Source organism: Fusarium graminearum, chromosome 3 (genome assembly GCF_000240135.3).
Source record: "Fusarium graminearum PH-1 chromosome 3, whole genome shotgun sequence".
Classification (NCBI taxonomy): Eukaryota; Fungi; Ascomycota; class Sordariomycetes; order Hypocreales; family Nectriaceae; genus Fusarium; species Fusarium graminearum.
Window position 1 is genome coordinate 3,256,005 of NC_026476.1, and position 17,314 is coordinate 3,273,318.

Below are 17,314 nucleotides of genomic sequence, written 5' to 3' on the forward strand. Positions count from 1 at the left end.
ATACCTCACCAGACACAATTCTAAGCATATTCAACTATCGCTGTCTGGGGTCTTGTAAGCCTGCCCGCAACAGAATGTGTTCATCGCTCCTTCAAAGAACACTCCTTCATGAGAAAAAAAAAAAAGAAATGCCAAAGTTTCAGTAAATTCTATTGTACACCAGCCAAGCCAACTTCTAGGATATAGCTTTCATCCCATTGCGATGCCATTATAGGGGAAGCTATAATGAAACAGGAACAAGACATGTTTCGTCTAAATCGGTCCTCTACGCCCGTCGTACCTTGACCAATCCTTACGACCTACCTATTCGGTCAGTAGTGAGGCTCTTATCAAAACCGTAAATCCCCTGTCAGCAGCAGATCCGAGTGCCGAGAATAAATCACCATATTAAACCATAATAATATACCAAGGAATGTCATCAATCAATATCTGAATAGTTGCATTTCTTGGGCGTCAGAGTTTATATTCATTCCCTCTCCAAAGCCATTTATCGATCTAACTTTGATGCCGATAGCGTTATGCGCCGTTCAATAACGCGCGGCACCGGCGCAACGCCAAGGCCTGGACCGGAACGAAAAATCGCCGGTACTCGTCAGCATGCAGGTACCTTTAATCCCTGTCGAGACGTCAGCCAAGAATCAGCCAAGGGAATTGGCAGACGACGTTGCTATCATGAGGTTTGAGTACCAAGAGAAATAGCTTGACAGCAATCACGATGTACTCTCGGTAAAACTTATGTTTACACTGAATATCTGTTCTTTATCTTGTCTTATGTCGTTCGTGAATGGTTCAAAAAATACACGCTATGAATTTAAACTCCAACCAGAATGAGTCCTTTCCAAACACATCTCTATAGTAAACCCTTTCCGTCTCGGAACACTTCGTCATACCAGCGTGTCTCAGACTCATCCTCGTCGTTACTTGATTTGCAGACTGTGTTCCAATCTGTCGATCGGAGCTGCCAAGCCTTGGACTCTTTATTCTTGCCAAACAGAAGCGACGCGCTTCCCTTGACATTTGCGCCGTAGGACCACACCTCCAGGTTGCCATCGTCTGCCGCGATGCTCGCTAGTGGCGCAGTCGTGTTTGCTGCCATGTGTGCCTCCAAAAGGTTGCGCAGGTGGGGAAAGTACCACGTCTTATCCCACCATGTTGTTCGACGGCTCTTGAGACCGTCTCTCCAAGCGTTGTGGTGGATCGCAACAGGAACCGACGTTGTCCAAAAGTCGACGTAAAGCGAGACGTCACCCCACGAGCCACCTTGGTTGCTGCCGTCGTCCAATTGGGCCAAGGGAGCTTCCGCGACGGAAATGTCGTTGGGAACACCCCCAATGCGTGGTGGCGAGACGCCTGCTTTACTCGATTGTTTGGCGATGGAGGATGGGTCGTCGAGGGACACGAAATATCCTCCTGTTTCAGAATAGCAAGTCGGGTAGAAGAGTTCTTGCGCGTAGTCCAGGCCAACGTGGTATTCAAATTCGTCTCGTGCCGATAGCGCTGCCTCCTTGCCGGGGTTGTCGTGCGCAAAGTCGTCTTCGTGAATGTGTTGGCGCCAAAGTTCTTGCTCGCCAAACACCTCGGCAAAGATGCCCTGATCACCAGCGAGATCCTCGTTGGACCTCACCTCAAGAAGATCCTTGTCCATGCGATCTTTGACGCGTTGGAAATATCGGCGCATATCCCCTGCAGGGCCCATGAAACTTCCGCTGTTGACATACTTGGGTCGTACATATTTGTATCGTCCGACGTTGTAATCGGTAAAGAAGCCAAACACATTCTCGGGGAGTGTGCTGTCGGGAACGTCGTGGCAGTAGAGGTTCGAAATCTTGTCGCGGGGAGCGATGCAGCCCTTTTGCGCAGCAGCAATGATGGTCTGCTGCATAAGGTCCTTGTCGAAGAAACCGTAGTCCTGGGCAATTCGCTTGTTTGCTCGTTCGTTGGCGCTGTAGTATCGGTTCAACATGACGCTAGGTGGTAGTTGTAGCCAAATATCGTGGGCGTCGAGCATAAGCACCAGATCGTCCTCCCCTAGTTTTTCGTCTTCGGAGGCCTCATCGCCAGTAGCCCATTGCAGGTAGTTGAGTGTACCGGTGATCTTGCCTAGCTGCGAAGGCCCAATGCCGTCGGCGTCGGTATGAAAGTCGTTCTTCCAATTGACGATAACAGGAGCTGGGTAGCCGAGAGCAACGGCACTGCTGACAACTTTGCATAGATCGGGACTCGAGTTATCGACGGGCAATACAATGACAAATTTTCGGTCCCCAGAAGAGACGTTGGCGGGGGTGATTGTGGTGTCTTCTAATATCGGTCCCGAGGGTCGCCAAACACTATCATTAACGATCTTTGCGAGGTCAGCGTTGAAATTTTAGAGGAGCAGACAAACATACTAAGCGGTAGAGTAAAAATGTAGTAATAAAAAACGCAAACAATAGAGTGAACCCCTTCTTAACCCATCGCCAATTAGACCCGTTCACACGAAACCTTTGACGAGGACGCGCAGCGCCAGGAAGGGCAATGTGTGAAGGCATGTGTCATGGGCAGACGGTAAGGTATGTAGAGAAACGAAAAGACTGCCACAGTCTTGAATCGAGATGAGAATAATACTACTAGGTAACAAAGCGCAAGGGAGGAACAAGAGGAGAAGGAAAGCACAAGAACAAAAAGTGGCGCCTTCCAAGCAATATAATGATAATGATACAGACAAGATGCTCTAGGAGACAAAGATGAAAACAGGATTATTGTATAAACGGGGAATAACCAAGCCAAGGCCCAAGGACAAGGAGTGACGGACGATCAAGGAGTGGAAGGATTGTTTAGATACAAAAAAGGAAAAGGAAGGATGATGAAAGTTGCTTGACAGTCAAAGTGGACAAGGCAGACAGGCGACAGGAGGTCTCTTGAGCATCGAGCATCGGTAGTTTCCCACTCTAAACCCTGCCAGTCGTAGATTGAATACGGGTCCCTAATCTTATCGATGCAGGACAAGTACCAATTGACTGTGCAGGCGGTTAAAAAGGTACCTCTTTGTACTTTCAGCTCCACGCGTGTTGATCAACCCTTGCGCCCCCCCTCTAAAAGCCCAAAGCTGGAAGCCACAGGGGATACTTTTGGGGCGAAGGATGGAACTAATTCTAGGCTGATCATCTCGAATTTGAAGCCTCTGATTGGTGAAATGTACGCCAAAAGGCAGTGACTGGGGGGTGCGAAGCCGAAGTTAGCCCTGGGCTAAAATGTCATGCCCAGGCGGAGAGTTTACCCATCAAACTGCGCCAAAAAGTTGACCGATAATTAGAAGCGATTTCGGAATCAGCGATATTCTCGATCGTATGATTATACTTTTGGCTAATCGAGTAGATAAGCTTGAAGTTTGAACTTGCAAATTCCACGTTTGGGGGCCAGGCATGTTGTTACACTCTGCATAGAACTTGGTGGGTCAATTACAGCGCCCAGTCAGCCCAAGAATTGGCACACACTGCAACCCCCTACCTACCATTCAAAGTTGACGATGAAACATTCCTCCTCTTGAAGCACGAACCTGTTACTAATTAGTTACAAGTCTGAGCGTCCATTATCTAGCCGATATTCAGGAGATTTTTCTTATTGATAAGTGCTAGAGCAAAGACTACTATTTAGTGCTTAGCAAACTAATTTGGTCTCATCTGGATATTTTGGTCTGTCGTCCACGAAAACATTTTATTCTGTAGCCTTGCCTGTGATACGTAATCTTGCCTGCATACAACTAAATCTGGTCTAGACGTAAAGCCATCCCCTGAATCACAGCTATCAGCCATGTTTTCTGATCTAGAACCTGCGCCTGCACAGCAACCCAAGGTTAGAAAAAGCCGACAGACGCAAAATAGCTGACTGGCTGGAAACGACACTAACGGTTGCCTGTCGTGCAGGGGAGGGGGAGATCAGCTTGTCACACGGGCAGACAAACAGCCGCAATGCTTGATTTTCGTCCCCTGTCATCTCCTTGTTGAGGAAATCGTAGCGCCCAGAGGATTACGAATATACAGTTACAACTTTGTTTGAGCTTGACTGACTCGGTTCTGTACAGTTGTCACCCACGATCCTTTAATGCAACACAATTATCTAGGCGCAGTATGCAGATCAACAGTAACCAAAAAAACGACATGACGACAGTGTACATGCAACAGGGGTAGCCAGCCTGACAAGCCAGAGTCGCAGCAGCAGTGACAGACAGCCAGGCGATGTACTCGTACCACCCAACAGAAACGGTTAGCAACCGGGCATTTCCTCTTTTGATTTGGCTTTAGTCTGGAAACCCGAAAACTGTCAACCGCTTACTGTGGGGGCCATGTCTGGGGCTGTGTTGTGTTTTGTCTCATACCAGAACCGGGCGACGGATCTACAATCAAGATGGATCAGTGTCTGTTATTTTCCTCTTGGCGCTCTTGTATTTACCTGACCGCTTGCTTTATGACCACAAGTTCAACCGTTGTTCCGACTGAACGGTTCTCGGACGCTCGCTTATGGAAGTAAAGACATGGACAAACCACAATACTTGGATCTCGAATGGGTGACAAACAGCCCAGCCTTGACGCTTTGGAGTATAAAATAAATAATACAAAATCACCATACATAAACTTACTTGATAACTTTGTCTATTGCGCTTCCAGTAGTCAACTTCTCCAACACCCTGAGACCTGTCAAGACACCACCTTGACAAGGTTTCTGTAAGACACAAATACGTAAATACATTGTCCAATGGCATCTACCTGCAATACAAGTCGCTCGCATAAACAATTACATAAAATTACCCGTCTGCCCGTCTACTCGTACCCTTCAGGAAACGCCCGACCTCAGCCCATACAAAAAACACGCTGTCAAAAGCTTCATCCGCCAATTGGGAGATACTGCAAGGGCTGGCTGGCTTGCGGGTTGCTAAGAACATGGGACTTGAAGCAGTGCGGACGAAATATTAGCCCACTCTTAGGCAATACATACACTAAGAGTGATCTAATATTTATATCAATCATGGACTAAATCAGTACCGGTTTTTATGCAACCCACCTGCTTGCTAATGTTTTGTAGCAAAGGCTCTCGAGCGAATCGCATACTCCATCACACTGACGGCGAATTCCCCATGCTTCGTCATCACAGGCCTCATCTTTTCCCTAACCTTGTGGTCCAGGATCCTTGCACCCACGAGGCGGCAAACAATCTCACGCATCGCTGTGTCGCCAGGCGGCGTTGTCTCGTACAGTTCGTCCACAATATCCGGGAAGCACTCGGCCTCTTCCCAATAAAGCTCGGCAGCTCGGTAGAAGCGGTCGCGAGTAAGGAGTTGGAGCGCCGGCACGTCGTACACGTCTGCCATGGCATAAAGCCGGAGAGGCAATGTCATGTCGTTGCGTAGACGTGCGAGTAGCTTTAACCCTTCTTCCCTAGGTAAGAGGGCAATGTCCTTCATTGTCATCACCTTGGCATCGCCCTCTTGGTCACCGTGTCCATCGCCGTCTGCAGAGCTTTCCTCGTCGATTGGGTCCTCTCTGTACTCCTCCTCTGGTTCATCTGCTTCCTCGGCCGAAGGCTGCCACTCTTCATCGGGTTCATCAAACAGTGCATTGTCAGACGCAGGGACTTCATAATCATATGCTGGTTCCCGCAAGTTCTGTCGAACAGTTGTAGGATCCATCATGGCCTCAGCAGATGGTATGTCCAAGGTCGGGATGACCGAATCAGTATAATTTCCTGTGTAGAGGAACTCGAGAAACCGTTCCACGATATCTGGATCATCTTCATGCAGTTCAATAGTTTGCGCCATAGCCTCCTAGTTTCCCGAGTGATGAGTCAAGCCAAAACTACTAATCCATAGAGCACCTGGACGTACCTTGAAGTTGCTACTCATGGCCTTGTCGAAAAAGCTGGACTGCGAGCAGACAATAGCTCGATGAGCGCTAAATTCGCGTTCCTTACATTTGATAGTCATATCCGCGAACTTATCGCTAAATAGGAGAGTTGACAGTGAAGCGTGGATAGAGGTGCCACAGAATTCTTCATCGTCCATGTCTTCTGGCGAGGGCGCGCGTGCGTTGTGGTTTGTTGTTTCTGTCGCGTCTGCGACTTGGACAACTTCGTCTGTCGGTTGAGACATGTTGTAAAGATACTTATGTATAAGGAATACTCTGCAGCTCCGGTATCTTTTGCGATGATGGCGAAGGTGACATTTTCTTTCTTTCTCGTGCATGCAAGGCACAGGTGACGTGACACAGGTGCCTTGCGCCAGCCTGCCAAGAAAGGTCATACTAAACCCAGCAGCAGGGGCTGGTTTTTGACATGTCAGATAACGAAATAAGGCTTTGCCCATTACGATATAAACGACGGAATAATTGACCCAAGTCTCCCATCTCAGACTGTGTACAGAGTACTTTTAGACTATTCTTAGGCTACTCATCGGTAGGTACCTTGATTGACGGAAACATGATGAAACCCCCCAACTTTGTGACTACCTCTAGTCGCAGACCAACTCTCGACACTCAACGAGATCATGGTGTTCCTTCACGACCTCGCGCATTCGACGCTTCAGGACATCGTCCCCAGTCGAAGCTTTTGACTTGATCAGCAGGATCATAACCTTCCACATGGGCTGGTCGTCTCTAATCTTGTACAGGTCAAGGACAACGTCTTCAAACTCCTTCGTATCATCCCAGGTAGCGCCCCCCCAGGAAGGGATCCAACGGTCCTTGGCGGCTATGTGGAAGCGCTCTAGAGCGAGCAGTTGAAGGGCGGGCACGTTGTACTCAGAGGCTAGGTTGTACAGCTCCAGTGACATGGCCATCACGGGCGGAAATGGAGTTTTGAAAGGAGCTTCGCGGGACTCGGGTGGGAGCGAGGAATTCGGCGTGGTTCCGGTCGCCATCGGGGATTCGGTTGTCATCATGGAATCGGGGTCGGGTGTCTCGTCCATCGACTCTGCAGTCGAGTTCAGCCTACTTGATCGTCTGACAGGGCGCTTGGGCGAGTCGGGAGCAGTCGTTTCGCTGGAAGCCTTGTGCCATCCTGGATAATCTTTCAACAGCGACTCGATGTCTGCTGTAATGCTGGGCGTGGTGAGGAATCGAGATGTGTCGCCATCGACCGTGTATGTGCCTGTGTAAAGAAACTCGAGGAATCGCTGAAAAACATCAGGGTCGACTCCTTTTAATTCAGTCTTTCTGATGATGCGCTTCTGTTTCATCAAATTAGTTAACTATAGGCCTCCTCGCAGCGCAATGTTGCCTACCTTGGCTGGAGCGGTAAATGCGACATTGAACCACAAAGACTGCGCACATACGACTGCGCGATGTGCCTTGAATTCACGATTTCCACAGACGATAATAATGTCGGCATTCTCTCCATCGTGTAGCAGGTTGTAGAACGATGCCAGTGTGGAAGACGCGCATAGCTCTTCTATGAGGTGGTGCTCAGCATCGCCCCGGGCTCCCGAGCTACCTTCCATGGTGAATGAATGCGATGCGTGGGAGAAGTAGAATGTTTGTCGAAGGGTGCTTCTGTCGGGAGATAAGTGAAGAGGGAAGCAACCACCAAGGAAGAAGATTTGCACCTGCCACGCAGCTGGTCGCTAGGTATATTGCATCTAACAAAACTCTCTGCGATGCATACTTCCGTCTGCCAGTGGCCGCGCACTGCCAAACGGCCACAATCAGCCTTCTCGCCGGAAATATTGTTCGCTGCCTACTTATGATATGTGATTTCCCGACACTGGTTTGCCGTTGGACTGTCACTTTCACTACCTCTATTGACGTGACAGTCCAGCAAGCGACAGAATATATCCCAGTGTACAAACTTGTGATAGATCATGAAGGCGTACAGAGTATGTGACAGACAGGTTGGCCTCTAAGTTTTAGGGTACAAAATTAAATACCCTACAAAGTCTGATCCAAGTACCATAGGCTAACAATCTCTTGCTCCCACGACGTGCAGCTTGACAGTTGTTCACGTGAACCAACGGGTACAAAACTCTGTCGTATTTGGGTCTATTTAGAAGGAAGAAAGATTCCCTGCCGAGCATATGTCGGAACCCCCTCCCGATCCAAATCCTCATCATCGACAGCATCAGTCGTCCAGTCTTCTGGCCAGAGGTTCTTCACCCAGTTAACAGCACTATCGATCCAATTCGCCCAGGCTTTTCCCAAAGCATCGCCCCAATGATAGACTGCCATGAACCCAACCCCCGAAAGAACAAGCGACACAAAACATGGAGCCAAGACTGCGACGTCTGGCCATCGAGTGATGATAAAGTACAATGCTGTAACTGCTGCACCGGCCCAGAGACCGAAAAAGACAAGAAACCCAGATAAAAGGTAGATGAAGGCTATTATAAAGACCAGCGCCATTGTTGTGATAAAGAAGAAAAGAAACTTGGCAATCGCACGATTGCTGATGGAGTCGAGGCGGAGGGACATGGACCGCGATTTGGGTGTGAAGCGGTTGAGTATTGTCACACGACTGGCTTTAACACAGTATCTGACCGTTGGAGATCGCAAGAAAATGCGTATCGCGTATGTGACAACAAACACGACACCCAGTGACAAACCCCACGTCCACATCTTGGGCGGATTAGCATTAAGTTCTGCAACTTGCATAGAAAAGACAGCCGTGATGAACGAGAGGGGCACAAAAAAAAAGGCCAGCTCGGTTAGTTTGTTTATACCAGATGTTTGATCAATAACGAGTGCCGATTGACTGATCCCAGTTGTGGCGACGAGAAAGTTGAGTGTCTGCTCTGAGCGTGTTTGTAGAGATTGTAGGTCTTCTTGAAGCTCCACCATTTCTTGCTCCAGATCTTCGGGCAGATTGAGTATCTTGTTCGACTTTCTCACATGGTCTACCCACTCGCTCAGCTCTTGTAAAGTTGCCCGGATCCAGGACATGTTTTGCCGTGTGGCAGTCCCAGCGTCTTGAAGCAGGTGGAGGTGTAGATCCGCACCGAGGTCCGAGTCGATGTGATCCTGAACAATACGAATCTCGGCAATAAGCTGCCACATATCGTCAAAAGACAAACGCGCAAGAAGCGAGGGGATTGCGGAATCATCTTGGAGCAGCTCGGTGGGAGAGATGTTGGAGACGTATCGGGACACGAGATCCATGGTGGAGAGTGAGTATTTCCGAGCGAAATCGCGGTCGCGAATCCAGGCTTGACGAGAATTGTACACCTTTCTAATTTTGTTCTGATATTCTTCGTCGTACTCGGAATCACTGGTGTCGATAAAGTCGGCGTCGTCCTCTTTGTTTATGCCAGCGGAAGGTGACCCGTCACCCATCTTATCTTCTTCGTCTGGGTGTCTCTTTTTCGGTTTTATCTTCTCGCTAAGCCTCTTCCTTTTCGTAAATACCGGCGGGTCAAGATACGTCTCGCCTGGGTCAGCAGTCCGCCATAGCTCCTCGTCTGTGTATGACTCAAACTCCATAGCTCGAGGCATAAAGGTTAGAGACGGCGTGGTCTCTTTCGTCTTTTCGTTTTGCATAGTTCGAGGTGGGTCAAAGGCCAGGATAACTGTGTGACAAGTTAGTTTGTCTGTAGTCTGCCAAACGTTGTCAGTATATTTACCAGTCTTATTGCCTGCTTTATCAACACTTGTCCAGTACCCCATGCCTTCTGGTGCCATTACTCTCAGATCTCTATTCTTCCAGTACTCTGGGTTTTGGCGGAGTATCGGAAAGAAGGTGCTGTAGGGACGATAGACGTTGGATTTCTTGACCCTGTTTGATGTTCCTTCAATCTTGACTGCAGACTTTGGCGGTTCTGGAACAGCAAACATGTTCTTATCCCTCTTTTTTGTCTCTTTTTTCTTTTCCTTTTCTTTTCTCTCTTGGATCTTTCGTTCTGCGCGCTTCTTTCTCTTGTCAGTCAAGAGTAGACCGGATTTATCGACGACGACATCGCGCTCAATAGTCCAACGCCCGTCAGAGATGCGGCCCGCAATCTCATCTTCGTGGAATCCAGGTCGTCCGAGATAATGAAGCGCACCAAGCCGACCCCAGCGAAGATGGGCCCAGTTTCGAGACTTTGTCCGACGTGACAAGTTCCATTCCGTTCGTTGACCGATTCCAGGGAGAGGGCGATGTCGAAAATGGGTTTCTCTCTCGTTCCAGTTCATCCATACCGCATTTCTCAGCTTTAATCCACTATCGCTCGCAGAGTATCCTGAGGTGATGAGTTGTTCGTACCAGAATTCCGGATCGATCGAGTACAACTGTCCCAATGCACCCATGACGAAGCGGCTCAAATCACTAACCATAATGACCCTCGCCTGTGAATCTTCTGGTCGGGTATTAATAGCGGCAGCAAGGTCTTTCTTGGTGGTGATCAGTTTGCTTCTTTCCACTTGGCCATTAGCAAGGTAGTCGATAACCGAAACAGTAACCGACTCCAAACCCTCGAACCGTTCTCGCCGAGTAACATTAAGCCATCGCGGGTCCCATCGGGCTCGATTGTCGAGTACGTTCATGTACAGTTCAGATATCGTCTCTATCCAAAGCTTTGGGTCGGAAAACTCCTCTTCGTCTGTTTCCTCCTCGTTGCTTTGCCGGATGCCGGCAAATGTGTCCATATCGCGCTTGTTTCTCCCGAAGGAGCGCGGGTGCGGTACGTGGCGTAGTACATGGTGCGGTTTTTTCACAGAGTTCTCCTTATCTCGGTCAAGAGAGGTGCGTGATGTCTTGTGTTCGTCCAACGAGTTGCGCGGGACAGAGTAGTTGGGCTTCCAACGTTGGGAGGCTGGGAAGTCGAGATCATAGCTGCTGAGCCGCTCCTCGTCCGCGGGGTCGCGACGCTTTCTATTGAACATTGCAACGCGAGGGGATACAATTAAAAACGCATCGTAATGTTGAGGGCAGGCTCAGCCTTATGATGTGACAGGCTAGTTGAACCCCTGGACGACCCTATTCTGTTCTAACTCGGTGGGGCAGTAGCTCCGTGGGTAAAGATGAATATGGCAATAGAATTGCGACGGCGATCATCTTGGACTTGTATGATTGATGCATTCTCGCGATAGATTCAATGATGTTGAAGGAAATTAAAAACAATGTCAGCCAGGTTAATTACCCGATGCACGGAATGAAGTAAGAGCCCGGGGACCTGACGGGAAACAGTGGGGATCCCGCTATAATTGCAGGCGCCAGTGCCTGGGGAAGGAATGGATGGTCTTCCTCCCGTCCATAAGCACAAGCATCAGCTCCAAGTCGTAGGAAGCAAAGTATTTGAATCCAAGATTGTATATATTATAATCCAAAGAGATATTTCATCTCGGTAGTAATTTGAGCCTCTGTAGCCTATTGAGGAACCAAGGTTCTAATGAATCCTTCCAAAGGTTGCTGGGCCTCAGCCTCAGTTGCCAGCGACTCCAACGTCGCAGCCAATGTGTATTTTTTCTTATGTCTCCAATGCGAAAGCACATTGTGCAGCATACCAATATTTACACGATTATAAGTGGCACCCAATCATCATGAAATACCCGTGAGCTGACATTGTCCAGTCTCTTTTCGGAATGGCGATGTGACAGATGCCTTACTCCCATCAAGACATTATCCCATAACTGGCCAACTGGGGGGCTCAAGGCGACGGATTTGTTGATGGGCTTTTTAACAATTATCTCGCTTCAGACTGAAGCGACTGTCGGGGTGACGTGGAAGAGGTGTGTGGGTGGGTTCGGGGCATCCAAAGTCTCCGGGCGTCGGCGTTGGCGTCGGCGTCTCAATCGCCAATTTGTGAGAGTCACGTCTCATCATTTTGTGGCTGTTTCGATTGTTCCAGGTCAACAATCCTGTAACGAACACGTTGCCCAGCGAAGCGGCGCCTTTTGGTGATTAATCCCTGCAGGTCGTGGTTGTTGATTGTGTCGTATCACGACCAGGGTCAAAATAGTTCACTAACGACCGCAGCGCCATCACTTGGCCAGGTCCTTCTTTTTCCGGCTTTGAACACATAGCCAAGCGATGGTGATGAGCAAAACTATCACTATGATGGGTATCTTGACCAGGAGGAACCACAAGGTAGAAATGCCTATGGATCTCCGACTTCGGCCGGATCGGTTTAGGGGAAGCTTATCAAGAGCGACTTTTTCCAGATCCCGTAATGGTACTGTTTATGTGTCAGTATCTTCTTGAGATAAACCATACTTGAACTTACAGTTGAGTTTTCTATCTGCTGCGGTGATGGCGACATCCTCAATCTCTTTCACGGCTGCCATGAGCGTGAGCGGTGTGGTGAGGGAAGACATAACTGATGGTTCGATGTTTTGTCATGCGTCGCATAAAAGATAAGCTGGGGGGGCTGCCTTTATGTATTTGACACCAAACCTTAGCTTTTTAATAACGTGTCTCGGAAGTTTATGCACCTTGCGGTGTTACGGTCGCTTCGAGCATTGACCGCATCCGTTGAGTCCGGGGGAGCCAGCCAGCAAACAACTGACGTGTCGGCGGGTCAGCAGAAAATTCGGTTCGCGTGCAGGGTCAAGACGAAGAAGTGAAGAACTGATCTCGAATTCGTGTAGTATAAGCTGACATGATGTTTCTATACTTTGTCTGCGGCCGAGCTTTTTAAGCCCTGAGTGGTATCTGATACTGACGTCGATGTTGTCCGAATAAGCTAGTGGAGATAAGCCAAGACAACCAAAGATCAGACTGTGTCTCAACACGAATGCGGCTTTGGATGTGTGGTTCGTCTTATCTTCACGCTAGGGTAGAAAACACGATACCTAAACTTGCGATAGCTGCAGGAAATAAACCGCCCAAGAGCGGGGCTGAGATGGCGTGAAATAATAAACTATCTTGTCTCTGTGCAGCAAGTAGCAAGTCTCGTACAGGGCACGATGAACCACCAGCGGTCAATATCTGCCATTTGACGCGACAACAGGGTAACATGGACAACTCGCTTGCAAAACACACCACCCATCAAGGTTGCTAGTCTGGGTCAGAAATCGTGATGTAGAAAAAATCTTAGGTTTGAGTCATGGAAGAGAACTTGATGGGAGCTCAACAAGATAGCTGGGAACATGAGATCTGTTCCAGTGCTGAAACCGACTTCCCGAACAGGAATGCGTAACCAGGAGTCAGAAACTCGAGATCACACCAAACCTCATCTGACTGCCAAGTGATCCAGATATCGATACATAACTCGATCTATCTAATTTCACTGTCACGATAAAACAATAAAGCCATTCACAAATAGTAATGCATAAGCAGAACGGAAACTCAAAAGATCGCCAAAACCTCATCTGACCGCCAGGAAGACCCAAATTTCACAAATATCTCAGTTTATCTCTTTCCACTATAGCCATACATCGGACAGCTCAATAGGAACGAATTCAGAAGTAGGAATGTGTGCCTAGGAGTCAAAAACTCAAAAGTTGACGCCAAAGTCCCATCTGACCGCCAAATAACCCTGAATTTCACACATAAGTCAGTTTTCCTCACACTATTGTAACGATACATCGATCGGCTCAATGGTCTAGCGGTATGATTCCTGCTTTGGGAGGCACTCTCTTGCAGGAGGTCCCGGGTTCAATCCCCGGTTGAGCCCTTTCTTTTGCTTGTGAGAGTTCTGGATGTGTTGTGTTGGTTTTGCGCGATTTAAGCTTAGACCGTGTGCCCCACTTGCGGTCCGTGAGGCACGTGAGTTCCCGACCCCAGGTGCGGGGCGGTGGGATACTTTCTGATTGGTCCTTCTAATTTTACTGCACTTTGGTTATTCGTCTCAGCTGTGCATTAAATTGAAGATATGTAAGTAATGAGAAGATTTGTTGGTAATTTCGTGGTGGTCATTTTTTGGTCTGAAGGCAGCGTACATCGGCAGTGTTAGCGATTGGTGAAGTTGTGGCTCGATCCAGCGATTTGACAACGTGTGTGATGGATTGCAAGTTTTGGGTGAGAATGAGGTAGCAATATTCGAGAGCCTTTGGATTGATTATTTAATTTCAAGGAAAACATTCAAAAAGGAAATACGATTCGAACAGTTGTTGAAACTCAAAGCCGATGTTGTGGTTGAATGTGTCGAAGCTACAGGGTAATATCATGGTCAATCGAATGGGCTCGCCATCAAGAAGTGAGTAAGATAAAGCTCATACGACGTGGAGTGTAGCAGAGATCGCAACTTCATTCCCTCCTTACAACTTATACTACTCTGTATATATGTACATAAAATTTGCATCGCGAAACGCAACCGGTCACTTATAGAGCACGGCAATCACTATGGCCCACCATCTCTGTCTTGCAGATCACCGCCCTGACGATGTTAGAGGAGGAAACTGCATACCCAAAGCTTAGAGACTAATCTTCTCTTCCTAACGTCGGCCTCGAATTAAGACATCGACTACATGATATAAATCCAACATCAAAAACCCTACCACCCAACCATACTCATTACATCATCAAATTCACGAACCACATCCATCACCATTAATTAAGCAGCTGCCATCTCAATATCCCTCCCCTTGACACTCTTCCATTCAACCAACAAAGCACCAATAATGGTCGCAGACGCGGTTCCAGCTCCAACGTAGAAACTCGTCGTCAACGCATCGTTGTACGCCAGAATCACACCGTCCAGCCACTCTTCTCGAATAACGCTGCGAATATTCGTCGCGCCAGTCGCAATGACAAAGTAGGGATCCAGACCAGGCACATACTCGTGAATCTTGTTGATGAGCGTGTTTGTAAACACAGTGTTGCCAGCTGTGACGCAGAGCGCACCGCCGAGAGTCTGTGAAAAGACAATGAGGGCTGTGGCTGTGGGAACGTCGACCATCTCACAAACGACTTGCACTGCGATTAGGGACTGCTGTAGACCAACACCCACGCCGATACCAGCAATAAGTTGGAACCCTACCCATTTGGCTGTTGAAGTGTCAACTTCAAAGGTGGTAATGACACCAAATCCTATGGCCATGAGTACTGCGCCGGCAATCATAAAGGGCGTATAGTAGCCCCAAGCGCTGACTGCTGCACCAGCCCCCATAGCGCAGAGAACAATGGCAAGGAGCATGGGGAGGTTTCTCACACCAGACATGATGGGTGATTGCCCTTGTACAGCTTGGAACCATATGGGCAGGAAGTACATGGCTGTGAGGAAGCATGCGCCCGTGTTGAAGGAGAACCAGGCACCGGCCCAGACGCTGCGCATCTTAAAGATACGCGGAGGGACGGTAGCATTCTCGTCCATCTTGTATTGTATGTAGACAAACACGATAAGAAGAAAGGCTGACAGCATGAAAAGAGACGTTATGACGGAGTCATCCCAATCATAGTCAACACCACCCCATTGTAGAGCCAGCAAGAGACACACGATGGCGGGCATAAAGATGGCGGTCCCGATAGGATCGAGCTGCCAGAAGCGTACTCGCCATGTCGCAGGCTCAATGTCTCGCACAGGTTCAGGGAAGAAGAAAAGAATAACAAAAACGGTAATGGCACCGATAGGAAGGTTGATGTAGAAACACCATCGCCATGATACCTTGTCTGTGAAGAGACCGCCCAGCAAAGGACCTGCAACGGAAGAGATACCCCACATACCACTGACAAGACCAGTGTACATGGGCCTCTTGTGAAGCGGCACCGAAAAGGCAAGGATAGTGAGCGCGCCCGCAAAGATGCCAGAACCGCCGACGCCAGCAATAGCCCGTCCCACGATGAGCGTGATACTGTTGGGAGCGACACCGCATATGAGACTACCCACTTCAAAGATGGCAATGGCTGCTAGGAACGTCCACTTGATGCTGCCATAGGTATACAGCTTGCCAAAGAACAGCTGCAGTGCGGCCGTTGTAAGCATGTATGCCGACCCGTACCACCCGACGTCGTTGAGACTCTGAAAGGCGTCGGTGATTCTTGGAATTGCCGTTGCAATGATGGAGTTGTCTGCGCGTGTCAGCAGAGTTTAGAATTGGGAGTGTGTACTTACCCAGGGCCATGACAAAGACAGCCAAGCAGAGAGCAAGAGTGATCAGACCAAGCTTCACACCAGTAGGATATTCTTGCTGAGGCCCCGAGTGTTCTCCTCCACTCACGGGAGGTGACGATTGAAGTTTCTCAGTACTCTCTGTAGGTGCAGCAGATCGTGGACGAATCTCGTTATACCGAACAGACCCCATCAAAGGATGAGGGTACTCCTTCCCATGGTGTTCCGGCATGCTATAATCTGCGGGAAGAGAGCGGACACTAAAGTTGCTCGGTGCAATCGACGATGGCCGGCTTACACCATTGATGTCTTTGGAAGTGCCAGAACCTGAAGCACCAGGATGCGATGTAAGCCAGTCGTCGGCATCTCGAGCAAGCTTGGCTGTTTCCGAGTCAAAGTTAAAGTACCGAGACGATTCTCTCAAAGAGGAGTAGAGAGTTTCCTTTGGCAGACGTACACTCAACTTCGACCGACTGGTCGCAGCCATAGAGTAGTCTGGGGCGGACATAATAGAAGCCATGTTGAGTGTTTGTTACGACTGTCAGTAGGATGAGACGTAAAAGATAAAAGTCCTAGCCGTAGACTCATTCAGACGGGGAGAGATGCTTTTAAGCTTCATCTGTTCACTTCTATCGCAGCAGCCTGCAGAGCAATGTGACACGACGCATCCTCTGAGCAAGTTCATTGAGTCGATGATGAACTTTTCGTCTTACAACGGGGGCAAGAGTCAAATCCACAGAAAACCACTCCTCAAAAGATCTCCACCTGCAGTTGTGGCCTTTCTTGCCGAGCACGAGATGTGGCATCCCGCAGATAGCGTCCAGGGCATGCAATGACTTCAGCGGCATTAACCAGGAAGAAGCGTACTACGATAAGATCGTGTAGCCATCTTCTCCTCCAGGCCAGAATTGCGGCCGTGGCGGAGACCGGGTGCCGTCGGGGCTTGAGGATGCTTCGGATGTCTACAAGCCTCAGATGACTGTTTCTGTTTCCGTATTGTCAGCCGCCTTCGCCGAATAATCTCGTAAATCTGTCTGGGACCTTTGAAGGAGGAAGTAGACTAGTGGGTAGCAGAAAAGTTGGCCTCCTAAGTCTTAGGGTGTAAAAATAAATAGTCTAAGAAGCTTAGTCTAAGTGTCATAAGCTGCCCTAATAGTTTTGTCTCTTATGCTTCCAGCGGTCAATTTTTCTGATACCCTGAGGGTAGATCCTTGGTCGCGGACGGACTTTGTCTTCAAGACGATCAGCATGTCTGAGTGGCAGCACACACTTGTCAGAGGTGGTCAGATCTTTGGCCACTGATTTCGACCAGTTCGACCATTCAGACTAGATAGGTTGCGGATCGCGTCCATTAGTAACCTATCTGTCTATCGGTAGGGCGAAACGTGGCTA

The 17,314-nt window shown here is 48.8% G+C and overlaps 6 protein-coding genes and 1 non-coding gene across 7 annotated transcripts; 1 reads left to right on the forward strand and 6 right to left on the reverse strand.

The window, feature by feature from the left end:
- Positions 1 to 850: 850 nt before the first annotated feature.
- Positions 851 to 2,528, reverse strand: FGSG_05744 (uncharacterized protein; the record flags this gene model as incomplete). Its single annotated transcript, XM_011326024.1, has 2 exons — positions 851 to 2,327; positions 2,428 to 2,528. 2 exons carry the CDS (start codon positions 2,526 to 2,528, stop codon positions 851 to 853), a joined length of 1,578 nt encoding a protein of 525 aa, XP_011324326.1.
- Positions 2,529 to 5,044: 2,516 nt separating this feature from the next.
- On the reverse strand, positions 5,045 to 6,121 carry FGSG_05745 (uncharacterized protein; the record flags this gene model as incomplete). The annotated part of the gene is made up of 2 exons (XM_011326025.1): positions 5,045 to 5,797; positions 5,858 to 6,121. The coding sequence occupies 2 exons, from the start codon at positions 6,119 to 6,121 to the stop codon at positions 5,045 to 5,047; spliced, it is 1,017 nt and encodes a 338-aa protein (XP_011324327.1).
- Positions 6,122 to 6,363: 242 nt separating this feature from the next.
- FGSG_05746 (uncharacterized protein) lies at positions 6,364 to 7,465 on the reverse strand (the record flags this gene model as incomplete). The annotated part of the gene is made up of 2 exons (XM_011326026.1): positions 6,364 to 7,195; positions 7,301 to 7,465. 2 exons carry the CDS (start codon positions 7,463 to 7,465, stop codon positions 6,479 to 6,481), a joined length of 882 nt encoding a protein of 293 aa, XP_011324328.1. The 3' UTR covers positions 6,364 to 6,478.
- A 538-nt stretch (positions 7,466 to 8,003) lies between these two features.
- Positions 8,004 to 10,817, reverse strand: FGSG_05747 (uncharacterized protein; the record flags this gene model as incomplete). Its single annotated transcript, XM_011326027.1, has 2 exons — positions 8,004 to 9,523; positions 9,578 to 10,817. 2 exons carry the CDS (start codon positions 10,815 to 10,817, stop codon positions 8,004 to 8,006), a joined length of 2,760 nt encoding a protein of 919 aa, XP_011324329.1.
- Positions 10,818 to 11,452: 635 nt separating this feature from the next.
- Positions 11,453 to 12,262, reverse strand: FGSG_12800 (uncharacterized protein). Its single transcript, XM_011326028.1, has 2 exons — positions 12,158 to 12,262; positions 11,453 to 12,109 (listed from the first exon to the last, which is right to left on the reverse strand). Exons 1-2 carry the CDS (start codon positions 12,246 to 12,248, stop codon positions 11,916 to 11,918), a joined length of 285 nt encoding a protein of 94 aa, XP_011324330.1. The 5' UTR covers positions 12,249 to 12,262; the 3' UTR covers positions 11,453 to 11,915.
- A 1,204-nt stretch (positions 12,263 to 13,466) lies between these two features.
- FGSG_20641 lies at positions 13,467 to 13,549 on the forward strand. The gene has a single exon. It is a non-coding gene; the product is annotated as a tRNA-Pro (tRNA).
- An 879-nt stretch (positions 13,550 to 14,428) lies between these two features.
- FGSG_05748 (uncharacterized protein) lies at positions 14,429 to 16,442 on the reverse strand (the record flags this gene model as incomplete). Its single annotated transcript, XM_011326029.1, has 3 exons — positions 14,429 to 15,483; positions 15,538 to 15,882; positions 15,986 to 16,442. 3 exons carry the CDS (start codon positions 16,440 to 16,442, stop codon positions 14,429 to 14,431), a joined length of 1,857 nt encoding a protein of 618 aa, XP_011324331.1.
- Between the last annotated feature and the right edge of the window lie 872 nt (positions 16,443 to 17,314).

What these genes read in the sequence shown, in the direction of transcription:
- FGSG_12800 (XM_011326028.1), bottom strand. Translation starts at nt 12,248, where the DNA reads ATGTCTTCCCTCACCACACCGCTCACGCTCATGGCAGCCGTGAAAGAG. An exon ending in AGCAGATAGAAAACTCAACT is followed by an intron (nt 12,110 to 12,157) that starts GTAAGTTCAAGT and finishes ACACATAAACAG; the next exon opens with TACCATTACGGGATCTGGAA.